The following is a 19,190-nucleotide window of genomic DNA, read 5'->3' as shown; positions in this document are numbered from 1 at the left end:
GGACAAGTGTTAGGGAGCTGCACTGGCTGCGCTTGGCATCGATGGCAGCGCAGCAACTGCTGAGTCAAATGTGGCTGGAGCCCAGCTGCTTCTGCTGCACAGCTGAGCCGGAGGAAGGGCGATGGCATTTTGGAGCTGCATTCCCAAAGCAATCTCCAATCTACGGAAAGGGGCCGGGAGGGATGGTGCTGTCTGGGATCTGCCCTGTTTGTATCTCCTGCCTGACCCCACAGCTCTGGGCTGCCCAGAACTGCCAGCAGCTGCTTCCTCCAGCAGCAGTGTGTGACCAAAGGCAGGGCGAGGGCTCCAGCCCACCCTGCCCTGGATAAGGCTGGGTGCAGCAAAGGGGGGTTTTCCCCTTCTTTCCTTGGTGGCCAAGTGCAGATGGGCAACCTTGCCATCAGTGGAACAGGGCTCAGAGAGTGAAATTGCTGCAGGCAAGTCCTACTGAAGTGACAACACAGGGGAAGGGAGAAACATTTTGTTGAGTCTCACAGAGAGGAGAGGAGAGGAGAGGAGTCTGCTTGTGCAGGGCCCCAGAGCAGCTGCGAAGGTGTGAGACCTGAGCCTCAGGGGCTGCTGGGGGCTGGCACCACCTCTCTCCTGTTGCCTTTCCCCAGCTTCAGCTGCTTCTGGACTGTGACACGCACGCAAGAACTGAGCTACACTGCCGGGGCAGCACTGGATGTCTGTAAACAAGACCTCAAGAGAGTGAAGGTAGCTCTGTGGAAATCTGTGTTTTGAAGTGGGTAAATGAGGTGCTGCTGCTGTGAGGGCTCAGCTGCTGGTGCAGTCGTGTACAAACTGATGGGCCCCAGCCTACAGAAACATTTTTGCCCTCCTTGACATTCAGGCCCCAAAGCTGTTGGCAGTGGAACAGCAGCTGAAAAGGGCTTGGAGCAGCTGCTGGAGTTCAACCAGTGTCAAACCCTAAGCCAGGGCAGAGGAATGTCATTGCAGTTCTTGTTCTGCTCAGAGGCTGAGGAAGGCCTAGGTGACAACTGGGTCTCACGGGGTACAAGAGCTGGTAACAGAGAAAGAAAAATGGTTCTCAGGGTAGAAACAGACTCCTTTTTTCTTGTGGACACTGAAAGAATAAGTCTCTTGCCTGTTGTGTGTTTCGCATTTACCCACCTGCTCTGCTGCACAGGGACAGGGTGATCAGAAGGGTAAGACTGGGGCAGGAGCTTCCCTCAGGAGCTCTCACACCCCTGCCCTTCCTCCCATGCTCCTCATGAGCAAAGCGAGGGCAGAGCTGCAGCTGTGCTCTGTCCTCAGCAATCCCAGCTGCTCTCAGGGACTCGGAGCACCACCCCAGGAGACACCAAAGGCAGAACAGGCTGCTCATGGCAGCAGTGAGGGAGTGGCCCCGGACCCCAGCCCTGCTGTGGGTGCCTGGGAGCTCTGGGAACACGGGTGAACTCGCTGTTGTCAGACCCACCTGCTGCTCTTGCCCTCCCAGCCAGGCTGCTGCTGCAGGAGCAGGTAGAAAGGGACAGGCTGTAAAAGTAAAACTGCTCCTGAAGCCTTTGAAAAACTACTCCTGGAGCCTTTGAAAATGCAGACAAACAGCAGTGGTATGATCAGATCTTTATTAGGTGGAGGAAGGGCTATAAAGAAATGAAACTCCTAGAACATTCACCGCACCGGTGCAGGACAAGAAGGACCAGGAGATGCCTCCAAGGTTTTTGTTTTAAAAAAAGTGGGGAGGGACAGATGAAGTTTCCATCCAGTAGCTCTGGCTTTTGTGGGCAAAAAGAGGTACAAGACACAGCTTATACTTTTATTTAAGAAACCGCTACATAGTTTTTGCCTCTAATGATGCAAAGGAGGTTCCAGGACACACTGAGCCATCCAAAGCCTCTTGATAGAGAAAAACACCACCAACAAAAAACCTTTGCACAAACAAAACCCAAACCCCTGTCCTTTTTATTATTATTATTAAAAAATTGAAAAATTAGAAGTTGAGACTGCAGCTCAAGGCCACAGTGTTGAAACTGCCCACAAGAGCTTGTCTTCCACAGCAAGAGGGTGGGAGGGAGGAAATGAAAGAAAGGGGAAGGCCCACAGAACTTTTTTATTTTCTTTCTTTTATTTTCCCCCTCTAAAATAACAGTTATATTGGGGGTTGGGGGGTACAATCAAACCAACAGGACACATCTTGATTTAGGTTTTGGAAGGGCAGGTCTCCTCATTTGTCTGAATTTAGAACTGCATTAAATAAATGGGCTCCAGCTCCAAAAAAAGGGGCGCAGTTTGTCTTTGTCTGACAGAGTTGCAAAACCCATAGAACTTAAAATACAAAACAAAGAACGATGCCCTGGTGCTGATGGAAAATGAATAATTAGTTTTCCTACAAAGAAAATAAAACAGGCTGCAAGATGCGGAAAACCACATTTAGGCTCTATTACATTTACAAATACATACATAAATATATTACATATAACAGCAACTCAAAGAGGAAGCAGGCGAGTCACACAGAGGATGGCTGGCTGCAGTTCTCCCCGCACAGATGTTTGGCTGAGCAGTTACTTTTCCTAATAATTCCAAGAATGGGCTTCAGCTTTTGTTTTCTTTTTTCTCTTTTCTTTTATTTTGGTTTTTTTCTTTTTCCTTCCTCCTCTCCTTTCATTCTCTCCCCCCTCCCCGGTTTCAGGTTTAGTTTGTCCAGTATGGAGAAGTGCCATAGGCGGTTTTGGTAGCCTGAGACTTTTGCTGCATGGTGCTGGGTTGGTTGCGTTGGCCAGATCCACCCTAGAAAAGGGAAACAAAGGAGACAGGAGCATCAGCTGCCACAGCACCAGCATTCCCAGGAAGACAAGCACACCCCAACATCGCCAGGGACAGCCCTGACACCCAGCAGTGCAGCAATGCTCCCCCCTGAACAGATCTGTTTCTGCCCTGCACCATCTCTACATCCCACAGACCAGGCCAAGCAACCATGGGCACACCAAGCAGGAGCTTGGGGATGCACCATCCCTCTGCCTCCCAAGCACATCAGGCTCAAGCACAAGGGAAGTGAGGAGCAGGGCCAGGCACAGCAAAGGAGCTTTCCCAAGGTGAGCCTGACAAGGATGTGACACATTTGGAGCACAAAATCGTGTCCTATTACTGGACTCTAAAGCTGAGCACTGTTTTTTTCAGAGAATATTTAGTTTTAGGAAAGTAAACACATGTGCAGGTGAAACTGAATCGGAGCTGACATGCAACCTGCAGGGGATGTTTGATTTTTCCCCAGAATCACAGCACAATGCTCACATCCTGCCCCCCTGACAGGGGACAGCAGCACCTGCCTCGGCTTCACACCCCAAAACCTCCCCAGCCCACAGCAGGGTGGGCTCTCCACACAATCACTGTGGAGACTGGCTGAGGCTGGCAGGGATCTCTCAAGGTATCTTGTCCAACCCCTTTGCTCAAGCAGGATCACCTAAGAGCCAGCTGCCCAGCATCATTCCCAGACAACTTCAAGCATGGAGACTCCAGCAGCTTCCTGGGCAGTGCTTGGTCACCATCCCAGCAAAAACATTTTCTCTAATATTCAGAGGGAACCTCTTGTGTTTCAGTTTGTGGCCCCTGCTCCTGTCACTGGACACCACTGGAAAGAACCTGGCTCCATCCTCTTTACATCTTCCCTTTCTGCACATTGGTGAGATCCCCCCTCCCTCAGTGCTCTCCAGGCTGAGCTGTCCCAGCTCCCCCAGCCTTTCCTCACAGGAGGCAGGATCCAGCCCCTCCACCAGTCCTCCACTGGACACTCTCCAACACATCCATGTCTCTCCCTCAGTGGGGAGCCAAGCACCGGCCACGATGCTGCAGCTGTGGCCTCCCCAGGGCTGAGCAGAGGGCAGGGAGCAGTTCCCCTCACCTGCTGCCAGTGCTGAGCCTGGTGCACCTCAGGATCCCATTGTCCTTTTTTGCTGGATCACGGTCAGTTTGTGCTCACCAGGCCCCCCAGGGCCTTTTCTGCTGAGCTGCTTTCCAGCAGGTGGCTCCTGACTTATATTGGTGCACGGGGCTGTTTTCTGCCCAGGGACAGAAGTGGCATTTCCCCTTGCTGAACTTCAGCTTCCCTCCCCAAGCTGGCCAACAGCCACTGCTGCCAAGGCCCTCTCCCAGTGAGCAAAGCAAGCAGCAGAAGGGGCTGACTCACCTGCCCATCCTGCTGAAGGTGGTGATGCAGCATCTGGGAATGAGGCTGCTGATGCGCAGGGAGGATGTGGAGAAACGGGGCTGGAGCATAACCCGGGGCAGCACCAGGGTTCAGGGGCCCAGTGGATCCGAGAGCAGAAGGCAGGCTGAAGGGAGGTGGGGTGCCAGCATGGAATCCCTGCTTGTCAAACGTCTGCACAGGGAGCAATGGGCACAGTGTCAGAGACTGGTGTGAGTAGACCCAGCCAGAGCAGAACAAGAGTGGCCCAAACACACATCACCTGAACCTTTCACCTACCCCACGAGGAAGCCAAGTCACACTGAATACCTGCAAGCACACCAGAGGATGAGTTTCAGCTCCTGTTCTCACCCATATTTCTGCACTAATGGCTCTTGAAATTTCTGTTTTCACAGACATTGTGGTTTTTTTTTTTCTCCCTGACCTATTTCCTTTCAGAGGGACATGAGATTGCAGCAGCTGCCTAATCAGTCGTTCCCCCAGTGAGTGGGCTCAGCCTAGAATTACTCAACCTATCCAGGGCAGCCCAACAAAAACATAGGAAGTTGCAGTAATATTTTCCTCCTGCTGGCCAAAGCCTGACTCCTGAGCATGGAGCTGACAGCTGGCTTCCTACCTATAAGCATGGATTGCAGCCAGACACTTATTTCCCCTGCTGAGGGTGCAGGGAGGAGCAAACAGGAGTTGGACAAAAGCCCACTGCACAGCACAGCTTGTCACAGCACTTTCTGCTTTGTCTGGGAAGCTGCACACTGAGCAATGACCACAGAAAAGAGCTTGGGACAGAGACCCTTGGGTGTTAGGGGCCTGTCCCTCTGATGGAAAGCAAACAGCCTCTCAACTCACCTGCTTGGGGGCTATTTGGACTAAAAATGCTAACACCCATAACTTCATTTGCACCCAGGACACTGCTGGCATGGTGTAGCATGGGCAGTGTGCAGCACAGGGAGCACTGAGCCTCTGCCAGCAGCTGCTGTCAGGAGCTGGCACCGCAGAAACAGTGGGACAGAGGATGAGACTTCACTCCAGCAGCAAACAGAGCCAGTGTTAGAGATGCCATGGCCTGCTGACCCTGAGACTGGCCAGCCTGGGAGTAGGAGTCATCAGCCTTGGGCCCTGAGGGAGGAGGGTCCAACACTCCTCACCTGAGTCTTGTTATAGACTGAGCCACTGATATCAGGCACACCCGTGTTACTTGAGGTCACAGAAACACCTGGAAAACAGAAACACCACCAAAGGTGAGAATGCCACCCCACCAGCCAGCAGAAGCCCAAGCTTTGCTCCTAGCACCTCTGGCAGCCTCAGCATTGCCCTGCTGGTTCTCCATGATGTCAGACCCCACGTAGGAACAGAAGGAAGGGCTCAGCTCATTGTTCCCACTGCAAAAGCCCACTGGGATAAATCACCCAGATCCATACCCAGCCACTAATACTCAGATTCCAATGCACTTCACCAGGCAGCAGTTGGCTGCACTGAAGCCCAGTAAAAGCCAGCATTCCCCTAGGATCAGAGGTGCATTTGGCTCTATTGCAGCACTCAAGAGCTTTCCAGTAGTGCCCTGAGTGATGAGACTCAGCATCTCCTACACATCTGAGCCCCTGTCCTTTCACATCCTACAGAAGAGTGAAGTCTGCAGTGCTCCTCTGCCCTGACAGAATCAGCATCACTGCTCCAGAGACACTTATTCACAGTTTTATAGAGGGTGGCTCTGAGAATTCCACTTGGATCAGAATAAAGCCAATAGCTGCTTTGTTCGGTGAGTCAGAGATCTGGGCTCAAGGGTACTGCTCTAAGCTTTTGTAACCCTCCCTGGACACTGCTGCATTGCTTGGACACTTCCTGGATTGCTTCTCCACCAAAAAGAGTGTGACCACCTGGTGTTTCACATGCACAGCAAATGCTTGGAACTTGCTTGAGAATGAGAATGAGCCATATAGTGCTAAGCAGCCCAGTGTATGCTTCTCAGATCTAACTAGCATGTGCCAAATAAAGCTTTTGTATGAGCTGGATAAATTCTTCAGCTTTTATGGTCACAAAGGAAATATTTCCTGGCATGACATAACATTATGAGTGTGTACAGGCAGCAGCTGGACAGCCCAGAGATGTGTGAAGTGCCCTGCTCCTCTCTAACACATGGGTGTCTCAGGTGCCTACCAGGAAATTTAAAATCTAGCTATGATTTGGCAGAGGAACATTTCAGCAGCAGCACTGAACTGCTCAAGTTTCAAATTCGCAGCACTGTTGAAGGATCACTATATGCTTCAGCAAAGAAAGCTTTGGCTTAGGAAGCAGCTTACCATTTCTCCCAAGCATAATTGGACCAAGCTGTGCATCAGCTGCACAAATCTTTACAGAAAGTTCAGCCATGAGGTTTAGAAGGAGCAACGGGGCCATTAGAAAAGCATTTTGTATGCAGGAGATGGAGAAACAGCTTGGATCACAAGGCTGCTTAGAGCTGGCTGCTGTGCTGATGGCACACCACGGGGAATTTGCCCTACTAAACCCCACTCCAGAGGATCCTCCAGTCTCAAAGCGTTACCTTTCCCAGGTCCAGCGCCAGCAGATTTGTTTTGTGCTTGAGATGAGCCACTGTAGCCTCCTTTGCTGTAATCTCCAGCGGCCGTTCCCTGCGTTAAGTCATCGTAGCCTGCCGGGGTGCAGGAGAAGGGCGTTACGGAGCGCGAGCGGCGCCGCGCGCTCCCGGGGGAGCAGGGCTCAGCCTCACCTGCACCGTAGCCATGCTGGCTGTAGCCACTCGCCTGCTGAAAGGGAGTCGACGCCGTGTTCAGGTTGACTCCGTGCTGTTTAGCAGATGCTGGAGGTACCTGGACAGAGGACGGGAACAAGAAGTGCCGTCAGCTGGAACGCAAGCTCCCTCTGCCATCTAGTGGGGAAGGCACCTTCCACCTCATGTCGGGAATTCTGTCTGGGTTGGGAGGACTGGGATGGCATGGGACTGCTTACAGCAGTAACTTGCTACGGTGGATTTGTGTTACAGGATTTCTCCTAGGGATGTCCCTGAGATTGCAGTGCAGCCCTCCCTCAAAACAGGCTGCATATTTCTTCCATATGCTGAATGGAAACAGCAAATTTTTACCCACAAACCTGAGAACCACAGAATCACAGTAAACGCCAATTCCTGCCTGAGGCTGTTCATAAAGTACTAGCCTTCAGGGCCTTAAACAGCCTCATCCACCCTTCTGCCTGGAGCAGCACCTCTTCCCAAATAACCCCCTTCCTCCTGAGACTTCCTGCTCTCTGACTTAATGGGGTCTCCTCCATCCAGGCTCTCTCAGCTCACTGACTCAGCTTTGGGTCTCACATTGACTCTCCAGGGACTAGTAAGGGCTTTCAGGAACAGCAAGCCCACAAAACGCAGCTGTCAGCTATTTACACAAACTTGCACAGGGGTCCATGAGTTCTGGCCTTTTAAATATTTTGTTTTCTTCTGGGTGAGATTGCAACTATTTTCTCACGTTGCATGCTTCTGGAGATCTCCTGCAGACTGGGGAAGTTGGCTCTATTCCATTCTAATGAGAATCCATCTGAATACTGACTCCAGCTCTGGAGTCCTCAGTATGAGGAAGCTGTGGACCTGTTGGAGCAGATCCAGAGGAGGTCACAGAGGTGCTCAAAGGGATGAGCTCCTCTGTCCTATGAGGACAAGCTGAGAGCTTGGACTGTTCATCCTGGAGAAAAGAAGGCTCTGGGGAGAATTTACTGTGACCTTTCTACACTTAAAGGAGGCTTATAGGAAAGATGGGAAAAACATTTTACCAGGCCCTGTAGTGACAGGATTAAAGGCCAGGTGTTTTAAACTGAAAGGTGGTAGATTTAGATTAGATATAAAGAACACAGTCATTTACCAGGCCCTGTAGTGACAGGATTAAAGGCCAGGTGTTTTAAACTGAAAGGTGGTAGATTTAGATTAGATATAGAGAACATAGTCATCACCATGAGGGTGGTGTGGCAGCACAGGCTGCCTGGAAAAGATGTAGATGGCAAACATCCCTGGAAGTGCTCAAGGCCGTGTTGGACAGGGCTCTGGGCAACCTGGTCTAGTGGAAGGTGTGTGCCTGTCTGAAATTTCCCTCATTCTTTGCCTCCTGATGGTCGTGAAATGACAAAAATTGGGACCACAGGGGAAAAGAAAGATCCTGTTCTAGGATCCTGGTCCTGCTGGAACTGTCGCCCACCAAGCCAAGCCATTGTTTCACAGGTGTGTTTGTTCACCTCACGGGACACTGCACTCCATGAGTAAGCAAGGGACACTGTGCCCTCCTTCACCTGCACCACTTCGCAACACTGGTTCTGGAATTTCCCCTACCTCCTAACTTGGCTGGACTTTCTCTCTGGAATGACCTTTTGGGCAGACTCCATGAAAAAAAAAGACCCTTGTTTTACATCAACCACCGTGACAGATGGACTGAGATGAGAGAAGTCTTTCTCCCATCGAGGACTGAGATATGAGACCTCTATATGGAAAAGCTCCCCCTTCCTCCCCAAGGACTGAGACTGGAATCCCTGCCGTGGGCAGGGAAGGGGTGTGTGGGAGGCCAAGTGACCAAAGTGAGCTTGCAAGCTGATCACTGGACCGAGAAGACAATGGCTCTCGCCCACTGCTGAGATCATGGACTATTGTATCTGTTCTCCCCCCACCCCCCTTTGTAATTTTCAATAATAAAAACCCCTGAGATAGCTAGGGGCTTTTGAGATCTCCCCTGACATGAAGACGACAGGCTTTTCAACTGGACTTTGAAGGACTTCATCATCCACACGTCTGGTAGCTATACACCTATTTTCTTTTCATCCACTCTTTTTCCTTATTCTTTCCCTTTTCTTCATTCCCCTTTGACCTAATGCATTTTGCTGTGGTCATTCAATATGGGTACATTTGTTTTTGATTGTCACTGCAAAACCCCCTTTGTCGTGTCAATTTTTTGCCCCCTGAGATCAGTGAAAAGAACCTTCATGAATTTTGTCCTTGAGGACGGATCATGACAAGGCGTCCCCACCCACAGCAGGGGGGTTGGAGCAAGACAGTCTTTGATGATACCTTCCAACCCAAACCTTTCTATAATTCCAAGATGCGGAGTGTTTGGGCTGGAGGAAGCAAAGGTAGAGAGGCATGCAGGGAGCGTTACACTTGAGGCTGTCACACTTACAAACATTGTTGGCCCATATTGGAATGCACTGGGAACACCAGGCATCCCTGCATAGTAAGGGAGCCCAGTGTAGCTGTACCCTGGGGGCAGGGTCGGGTTGAGGAAGGGCTGCTGAGTCGTGTGGTGAGTCTGTGTCTGGCTCTGCTGTGGCTGGGCCAGCGTGGTTGCAGGAGCAGGAGAGGCGGTATCTCCACGGCCAAATTTTGTTACGTCACCTGTGAAAGAAAGAACTGGTCAGAAAAGCTATCAAAGATACTGCAAAGGTGGAGAATTCAATGGACTTATATCCTCTAAACAGAAGCAGAAACTACAGAATACATCCTAGACCTGAAAGCCTGCAGTTGTTTATGGGAAGCCCTCACCCAGTCTCTGTTCCTGACAGCCACAGGGATATTGCCTGTTCGTGGCACAGAACTCTGTGCCATGGCTACTCCACTGATAAAGAGAGATGCCAATACTCACCTATCTTACACGGTCTGAGCAGACTCATTACTATCAGATCATTGCAATAAAACATGCTAAAAGCAGAAGCATGGTAAATAGCCAGAGAGCCAATGGTTGTTGGGTTAAAGGGTGACTCTCCTGGAGGTTAACCTGTTTAGCTAAGCTTCATGGGCTGAAAGCAGGTTAGGATTTACAGGCAGTGATGGGCATATTTTTGCCAATGTCTGTTTATTTGTCAAGCATGACTAGTTAAGATGTCCAGTTCCTCACACCACCAAAGTTCTGAAGACAGTAGCTGAAGGCCAGGAAAGCAAGGCTTGCATCGTGGGCCACCTTATTGAAGAAGCAGGAAGGGAAATTCAGTTATTAACCCAAAAACAGCCTCCCAAGAGAAGTGATCATGAAGCAGAAAATTCATAAACACTTGTACTTTCTGGCAGCCTACAGAGCAGCATGTTCACATATTTATCAAGGAGGTGACATACATCAATCCCTTCTACCTCACTCCCAACCAATATTCCTTTTTACTGGTTACTAGGAAGTATGACAGCACTTAATACCATCACTGTAGGAACTACAATGCCTATGGCTACAGTTTTAAGGTGTAATCAACTGGCAGTGGATGAAAACCACTGGCTGAAATCTGAGATGGCATTAATATCATTTTTGCACAATGATAGCTAAAGAGCAAGAGCAGGAACAAGAAAGGGCTTCTTTGACCACAGAAGGGAAAAGCAGCTCCTCTTTGAGCAACAGCAGGAAGACCTGCACTGAGAAACCAGCATATCTCACTTGCCATCCTCATCTTCAGCTAGCACTCACCTGAGTACGGGTTGTTAGCAAGGCTCCCATCTCTGCCTGTCAAGGTTGCAGGAGCCGGGAATGTAATTCCATAGTAATCCTTGGAAGAGAAAACACCATTTATTAATAGTTGAAACTGGAACACAGCTGGACAGATCTTATGAACTGCTTACTAGAGACAGAAGAAAATTCTAAAAGTAAGAGCTAAAGGAGGTTTGACTGGAAGCTGAAAATGTACCTGGATCCTCTCAAGCTAAAAATAAACCTACTTCAATAGACACTTTCTGTGTCACATACAAGTATTTCATCTCTTAATGGTAAGTTAAAGGCAATAACTAAGTGATTTCCCACACAGTTCCCAGCTCTGAACTGTCATCTTCCAGTGAGACTGCCTGAAAGAGAACTGAGCACTTTGAGTCAAAGGCCTGGGGTCAGACCAGGACTGTAATCACAGCATAGATACAATCTAAGGGTTTTGCCCTTGTACCATGCCCTGTTTTCTAAAACTGGAAATGTCAGCTACAAAAACAGCAAAAACATCAAAAGAGAGAGAAAAACAGTTACTATTGGATGACTGGAAAATTTATTTAAACTACTTTACAGGAGATCTCAGTTCATAGTCTCCAAAGTGGGGTGTGTATCCGAACCCATTGGGTTGCAGGAAGAAAATGGATTTTGTACCTTTGGTAAATATAACTGAAGAGAATTTTAAAACATTGTTTGTTTAACCTTTCTCTAATTTTTTCATTTTCATTTTTGTGTATGTTTTATAATATTTATATTAGGACAGGGGTATATGTATGTAATTCAGAAATAAAAACATACTGAAGGTGAGTGCTCACCTTCAGTAAAATTTTTTGCTGACAGGGTGCATAAAAAAGGTGGAAACCTCAGATCATTCTTCTAGGTCTTCTACAAGAAGGTAAGCAATACTAGAAAGCTTGCACGTTTAAATGACAGGACATGCTAGCAAAACCAAAGCAGTATTTTGACTGCAGTTTGGGAAAAAAAGGGAAAAAAAGAAGTTTGCCCTTCTCTCTCTGCATGAACTCCACCTGTGGGTCTGGTAATCTGTTTTTTTCCTCCTGATTTTCATGTTCTATTCCTCATCACCTCCAATCCAGAAACAGATAATGCTTTAAGTAGTAATGTATCAATTTCCACACATTTTCAAATACTGGAAAATTCTTCCTTTATCATACCCCTCTCTGCAAATGCCATAGTGCCTCAAATGTTTCCTCAGAGTGGACAGCACCCTCCACCTTGCTCCACTTCTGTGCATCACGTCCCTGTCTCCAACACCCAATATTTCATGTTCAGTAATGGAGAAATGTGGCAAAATTTTAGTATTGTAGGGGCTTTCTGTAACTTGTAACGGCGCCATTATATTATCAACCTTTCCTTCTCTGGTAATTCCTCCTCTTAGGAACTCCAGCACGAATCACTTGGCAAAACACAACTAAATTCACATTAGAAGTCTTAACAGGTTATTCAAAAGCAGCACTCTCATAACCTTCTGATGAAAATGCCACAAAAAGAAGATCTAGAGAAGAGCTGTGAACACAGTTCAGCTGATATGAACTGGAACACTAACATTTTCCCCCTATACAAACTGGACAAAATATCATCAAATCTGCATGAGAAGAGGGTGAAAGGGTAGCACCTTACTGTACCTCAGGCAGGAGAAAACCACATGAGTACTGAATATCCTGCTTGTGCACACACACATTCAAACTAAAAACTTGTTAGTGAAAGGCAGTTATGTCTGCAGTTCATGCCTTCCCAAAGGAAAATATCAGGGAAGACACTCTGCTCTTCAAACGTCACAGATATCTCCTGAGCTACAAAAGGAGAAGCTGCCTAAAGCCAAAAGTGAAATATCAGAAATAGTCTCAAAAAGCAAGCAGAAAAGGATGAAAAGAGGGAAAGTGATAAGACATAATAGATTTAAGTTCCACCCAGCAGTTCCCTAGGTACCATACACACCAGCTGACACATTTGTAAAATCTTTGCAACAAATGAAGAGACAGCATTTCCCAATGTAATGTACACCAAAAGAACCCAAACTACAAAAAAATCCACAATGACACTTTATAGCAACAGTAGGCACATTACGTGAGTTAAATTTTAAACAGATCTCAGGAGAAAATCGCATTCTTGCTTTATCAGCAGCCACGGGGAATCTCCTGCTGCTGGAAATTACACAGCAAGCAGTGACGACTCACACTTGGAACTTTGCCCACTTTCACTTTTCACATGCAAGTGGACTCGCACATGAAATAGAAATATTCCCACCCGCTCCTGCCCCCAGATTATCTGACACTGCCACATTTTCACAAAGAATTCACAACACAATTTTAAAAAGCTCAAAATCCAGAAAGGACAAACACTGCATGAATAGTTGATGAAAAATGCTTTGTGACATCCGTGCATTTCTTTCTAACTACCAACATACCACGGGAAATTAACACTGGATACAGGGGCCTGAGAGATGGCTCCAAAAATATTCTGCAAGATTTTGCAGGAATAGGAAACACTGTTGCACTAGCAAAGCTGCAGTTGCCACAGAAAAAATAAAAAAGTATTAAATATATATATATACACACATATAAACAGTACTTTAAAAGATTGAGAGACTAATAATATTTGTCGATAAAAAAATATAAGAAAATACTAATTAACGTGCCAAATAAACATTACATGCAATTATTATTAGAGCATGCAATAAGAAAAAAAAAATAGATGCTGGTAGGTAGGGAAGTTTTTAAATAAACCCCAGAAAAAGGCAACACACAAAACAGATGAAAAGACAATCCTGAAACATATCCCCAGTACAGCCAGCTGGAAAACTTCTGCCACAATTCCGTCTCCTGTAATAGCTCAGTAACCAGACTTCCCCCTGGCAGCAGCCCTGAGAAAGTGTCAGCTCCCGTTCTCACAGCAGCGTCCCCTCCTGGTCAGTGACAAGCACCAAAGCCATCAGAAGAAAGCAAACAGAAAATACAAAAGTGAAAACGGAAAAGGGAAATTACCTAGAGGATGGTGATGAAAGGAAAGCCTGGGCAGGGGCAAATAAAACTGCACACACGACGGCACTCCATGCAAAGCAACCACCACCACCGAGCCAGACCAAGCTCCTGCACAGCGCCCAAAGCTCCACCATGGCTGTACCTGGATGTGCACAGCCCCGCCTGTGGAACAGGACCATGGCACTGCTGCTCCTCATCGTGGCTCTGGCCACCGGCCTCCCGTGCCGACACCTGCGGACCCACGATCCAGGGGATGCCCTCCAGCTTCTGCGGGACATGGCTCCAAGCATGACAGAGCCCTGCAATCTCCAGAAGGCACCCTTCTTCCCCGACACCCTCCTCCACAACAGCCTCCAGCCGCACCAAGCCGCCGCCACCGCTCTACACATCCTGCAGCACCTCTTCCGCGTCCTCAGTGGAAGCAGCAGCAGCCAGCCCTGGCCCAGCCAGCCTCGCAACCAGCTCCTCAACAAACTGCAGCACCACATCCACCACCTCGAGCAATGCCTTCCTGACAACACCAGGCCCTTCAAAGCACCACGCAACCCGTTGCTCGCTATCAGCAAGTACTTCAGGGACATCCACCTCTTCCTGCAAGCCCACAACCACAGCGCCTGCGCCTGGGACCACGTCCGCCTCGAAGCTCTTGTCTGCTTCCAACACGTGGACAGATTCACACGGAGAATGAAGCACCAAGCTGCTCTGGACCCCACTAAACCCACGGACAGCAAACGCCCATCCCCAGCCAGCACCAGTGGCCACGGATTGAGTGGTGATGGCAGCAGCCCAGGCTGGGATCGCTTGGTAGCAGTCACACCTCTCGCGAATGATGAGGTGATGGGGAAAGGGGTATGACCGTGGGGACACTGGGGTCAGTCTGTGGCACAGCCCATGCGCAAACCGCAGCCACTGGAGAGGAAGGAAGAGGACATTTCTGTGCTACACACTCATGGACAGCTGTGAAGCACTGGGGATATGGATGGTAATTATTACCTGTGGACTTATTGTATTCATCCACCTGATGAATGGCAAGGGGATCATGGACACTGGGGAACTACTGTGGGACTCTAATTCCAATCACCATTTATCACAGAATTCTGTTTACTTACTTATTTAATCAATTCATTAACTTATTTATTTATTTATTTACTTGGCTGGCCATTTATTTATTTATTTATTCTTTTGTTAGAAATAAAGTCTTTTTGTAAAACTTGAAAAGAACGAAAAAGCAAACCTGTGGTAATTGCGCTTCATGCTTATACCTGACATGCAAAGACACAGACCCCTCAGGCTGTGAGGGGATAGGTCTCCCTTCTACAGCCCATCTTGCCAATGCCTCCTGCCTGGGTTGAAAGCTATGGACAGCAGATCCTTCTCAGGGAGTGGTGGTCCTGCAGCCCCCAGGCATCTCTTACAGCCAGACCACTGGGGCACCCATTTGCCCCAAATGGCATGATGCCTGTCCTGCACACTTCCTCCTTTTACAACACCACACTCCCTTCCAGATCCTCCAATAATGCCAAGACATGAAAGCTACCTCCAGACTGTCATATCACCACAAACGACCATTCTGCAATGCCAGAGCACTGCTTTGCAAGAAACAGGGTGGCATAGGCAAGGTGCACCTCAAAGAATCAAGGAGGGGACTCATAAAGGTCTGCAGAGATTTGGACAAGGAACAGAACCCCAGCGCTACCAACTCCACTCAAGAAACACCAAAAAGACACAAAACCCACAGGAGATGTCCAGAACTGCTCACTGCTCTGCTACGGCCACCACAATTGGTCCAGGATGGTCCTGCCTGTGCTTACATCCCAGTGGCTATGGGGACCTGCTGCAGTACACAGAGCACATTATCCTCTGTTCTTCTTTACTCCAACACATCATTAGCAAGCAGAGAGATCCATCACCCAAACACCCCCACTCAACATGGTCCAACCCAACCAGCACAGCATTCCTCATTACGGAAAATGCCCTCACATCACCAGCATCAGCTGCTCCTTCAAACTCCAACCATCAGCCCAGAAGTATCTCCCCAGGTCAGCAGATCTGGCCTCCTCCTGCATGGGACAAAGAGGTTGTTTCCTCTGCTCAAACAACCTCCACCACTGCAAGGACACTGCTCCATGCAAACACAAATGATCACCTCCCATTTAGCTGAAAGAAGAAAAGAAGAGCACCAAATACAGAATCACAGAATCACTAAGGTTGGAAAATACCTTCAAGATCACCAAGCCCAGCCTTTGACCAAATACCATTACGCCATATCATGAAGAGCCACATCTACTCAATTTTTGAGCACTTCCAGGGGTGGTGACTCCACCATTTCCCTAGGGAACCTGTTCCAGTGCTTGACCACTTCTTCAGTGAAGAAATTTTCCCTAATATCCAACCTGAACCTCCACTGCCACAACTTGAAGCCGTTTTCCTTTCCTATTGCTAGTTGCTGGGAGAAAAAGCCGATTCCCACATGGGTATAACCTTCTTTTAGATTATTGTAGAGAGCGACAAGGTTCTCCTGAGCCTCTTTTTCCCCACACTAAACTCACCCAGTTCCCTCAGCTGCTCCTCATATGACTCACTCTACAGACCCCTCCCCAGCTCCATTTCCTTCTCTGGACACACTCCAGCCCCCTCAGTGTCCTTCTTGCTGTGAGCAAACAAAGCTGAGCACAAGATTCCAGGGGTGGCCCCCCCAGTGCCCCAGCCCAGGGGGATGGGCCCTGCCCTGCTCCTGCTGCCCACGCTGTTGCTGACACAAGCCTGGTGCCATGGGCCTTCTTGGCCCCTGGGCACGCTCCAGCTCGTGTCCAGCCCCTGGAAACCAGCCCCTGCAGCTCCTTTCCCACTCAGCAGCGTTCCAGCCACGCTGTCCCAGCCTGGAGCTGCAGGGGCTGCTGTGACCCAAGGGCAGGGCCCAGCACTTGGCCTGGCTGAGCCTCACACAACCGGCCCTGGCCCATGGATCCAGCCTGTGCAGATCCCTCTGCAGAGCCCCTGCCCTCCAGCAGCTCAGCACTCACACCCAGCTTGGCCTTGTCCTCAAACTGACTACAGGAGCTCTTGATGCCTTCACTCAGATCATCAATAAAAATTAAAACCAGCACAGTACAGAGTCTCCAGTACAGAGCCCTGGGAGACACCACCAGTGACCAGCTGCCTGCTGCAAGTAATTCCATTCACCAGCACTCTCTGGGCCAGGCCAGCAGCCAGTTTTTAACTCGGAGAACGGAGCATCTAAGCCACAAGCAGCTGGTGTCTCCAGGAGAATTCTATGGGTTACAGTGTCAAAGAGTTTTCTAAAGTCCAGGAAGTCAACATCCCTGGACCTTCCCTTGTCCACTAAGAGGGTCACTGTGTTATAGAAGGAGATTGGGTCAGGCAGATATGCCTTTGACAAACCCATGCTGGCTGGGCCTGAAGCCCTGGATCTCCTGTAGGTGCCATATGATGGGCACTCAAGAAGATCTCCATGAGCTTCCCCAGCACTGAGGTCAGGCTGACACTCCTGTAGCTCTCCAGACTCTACTTCTGACCCTTCCTGAAGATAAACATTACACTGGTCGCACTCCAGGTGCTTGGGGCCTCCATGGTTAGCCAGGACTGCCAGAATGATGGGGAGTGACTTGGTGAGCTTTTCCACCAGCTCTTTTATATATTCAGGTACACAGCAGGACCGCTCAAGATGAAAGTTCCACATTATACCACTGTCCTCCTGATGCACCTATCCAGAAGCATCCTGTGAGGTCAGGAATGAGGACCTCATTCGTTCTATCTTTTCTGAGGCAACTGAAGACAACAACAGGAGCAGTGGTAATGACACAAACTAGAATACAGGGAATTCAAACATGAAAGAAGAAATGCATTTGTATTATTTTTTCTATTCAGCTGATACAAAACCAGAATAGAGATTACAAAGGTTGAGTGATATCCATTCCTGGGAACATATCTAAAAGCATCACTGGACAAGGCCATGAGCAGACTCTTCTGATACCACCTCCACTCAGCATCATACTGCACTTGGGATATCCAGGACAAAACAAACAATTAAAATTAATTTTTAAAAATCCTTTATTGTTCAAAAGCAACAGCTTAGAGGAGACTTCTTAAACTCCATCACAATGAAAGTCAAACTGCAAAAGGGAAGCAAGACACTGCAAAAGCTTCATCAACATTCAGTTGCTTAGGTGCAGGTCCTTAGACCCAGAGCCACCTCCTCAACTTAATGACTTGACAAACACCTGGGGTTCCTGAGAATAAACCATTTTACAACTGTATCAAAGGCTAAAAAGAAAGAATTTATTCGTATGAATACAGAGAAAACAACCATATCGTAGGCAAAAAATCAGATAAACCTAATGGAGAATTACAAAAAGACTTGATAAGTGTCCCAGGCAGAATGGAAGCTTCAGACAACATTTATAAGGGAAGTCGCCCCACTGAGGTTCAGAACTATCTCCTTGCTGGTTAAACCCCTTCTCAGACAAGTCTGGAGGCAGTTTAACACAATCCTAGACCCGCAATTGGTAAATGGTTCATTACTATAGAATTATATTGGTGTAATTGACCCTTTATACGAATTTGACCTGAAAGATTATGGGCACATTTACACATATATAAAGGAAATATATTTATATGGGAAAAACAAATTATTAAAATTCATCATGACAATAATCAAAGAATTTTGATCAGAATTCTCTATGAGACATTACAGACCGCTATAACTGCTTCTAGAGTGCTTTATTTCACCAATCTTGCAAAAGGTAAATTAATAACAAGCTAGGGAACAATGCAATTAACTCAATGACTTTTGTGCAGCCTCAAGCACTAACCCAGAGGTGTGTCCCCACTCAAAGGACAAATATCCATACAGACTAGTAGAAGGTGAGTGCTCAAAAACCATGAAGTTAAGATGTGCAAATGGAATTCTATAGAATAAAAAGATTGACCATAATGCATTAAAACCTAGGACAGCTCAATCAGCTCAGCAACTTCTTAGAAATATAACAGTTACTCATTACTAACTTACCAATACCACCACTTCCTTTTTTCTACACCTTGAACTAATTTGGCACATCCCAGCTACTGCAATATCAGTGACTACACAATACTACAAAAAATTTTAAAATACTTGAGTTAGAGGAGTTCAGTGAGATCGATTTCAACACTCTTCAAAACAAAAAACTCTTTACTTCCTCTGCCACAATCACACCTAAGTTTAAAACACTGGTAAAGCCCAAAATACTGCAAACCAACTGTTGAAGAGTGCCCGGCTTAGGGCAAGAAGGGAAATTCAGCGAAACACAAGAGGAATAAGAGATAATCCCACAGAGAAAGGAAAAATATAAAACACTCACACCATCATGACAACTTAATCACGTGGCATGTATTTGGGGTTTCAATGACCCACAACCAAAAGACAAAAGACCACCTCCACAGACAAAAAAAGAGGAAACAACAAAATCCCAAGCCACAGACAGCCCAAAACCACCACTGACTTAAGATCGCAACGCCCAGCTGACAGCACTGGAAACCATGGACGGAAACTCCCAAAAATTGGAAAGCGATGAAGGGAAAGCTGCC

General features: G+C 47.9%; 2 protein-coding genes across 2 annotated transcripts; one reads left to right on the top strand and one right to left on the bottom strand.

Annotated features, from left to right (window-relative positions):
- Positions 1-1,575: 1,575 nt before the first annotated feature.
- On the bottom strand, positions 1,576-10,696 carry LOC120506855 (ubiquitin-associated protein 2-like). The gene is made up of 8 exons (XM_039718932.1): positions 10,600-10,696; positions 9,334-9,548; positions 6,894-6,993; positions 6,708-6,815; positions 5,314-5,381; positions 4,448-4,477; positions 4,151-4,342; positions 1,576-2,754 (listed from the first exon to the last, which is right to left on the bottom strand). The coding sequence occupies exons 2-8, from the start codon at positions 9,376-9,378 to the stop codon at positions 2,659-2,661; spliced, it is 639 nt and encodes a 212-aa protein (XP_039574866.1). The 5' UTR covers positions 9,379-9,548; positions 10,600-10,696; the 3' UTR covers positions 1,576-2,658.
- Positions 10,697-13,739: 3,043 nt separating this feature from the next.
- Positions 13,740-16,678, top strand: LOC120506850 (interferon-like). The gene has a single exon (XM_039718918.1). The coding sequence runs from the start codon at positions 13,740-13,742 to the stop codon at positions 14,460-14,462; it is 723 nt and encodes a 240-aa protein (XP_039574852.1). The 3' UTR covers positions 14,463-16,678.
- The last annotated feature ends 2,512 nt before the right edge of the window (positions 16,679-19,190 follow it).

Source organism: Passer montanus, unplaced genomic scaffold, assembly GCF_014805655.1.
Source record: "Passer montanus isolate IOZ18808 unplaced genomic scaffold, ASM1480565v1 scaffold104, whole genome shotgun sequence".
NCBI classification, from domain to species: Eukaryota; Metazoa; Chordata; class Aves; order Passeriformes; family Passeridae; genus Passer; species Passer montanus.
Note: the sequence above shows the minus strand (reverse complement) of the source record. Positions and strands in the feature narration are given on the sequence as shown.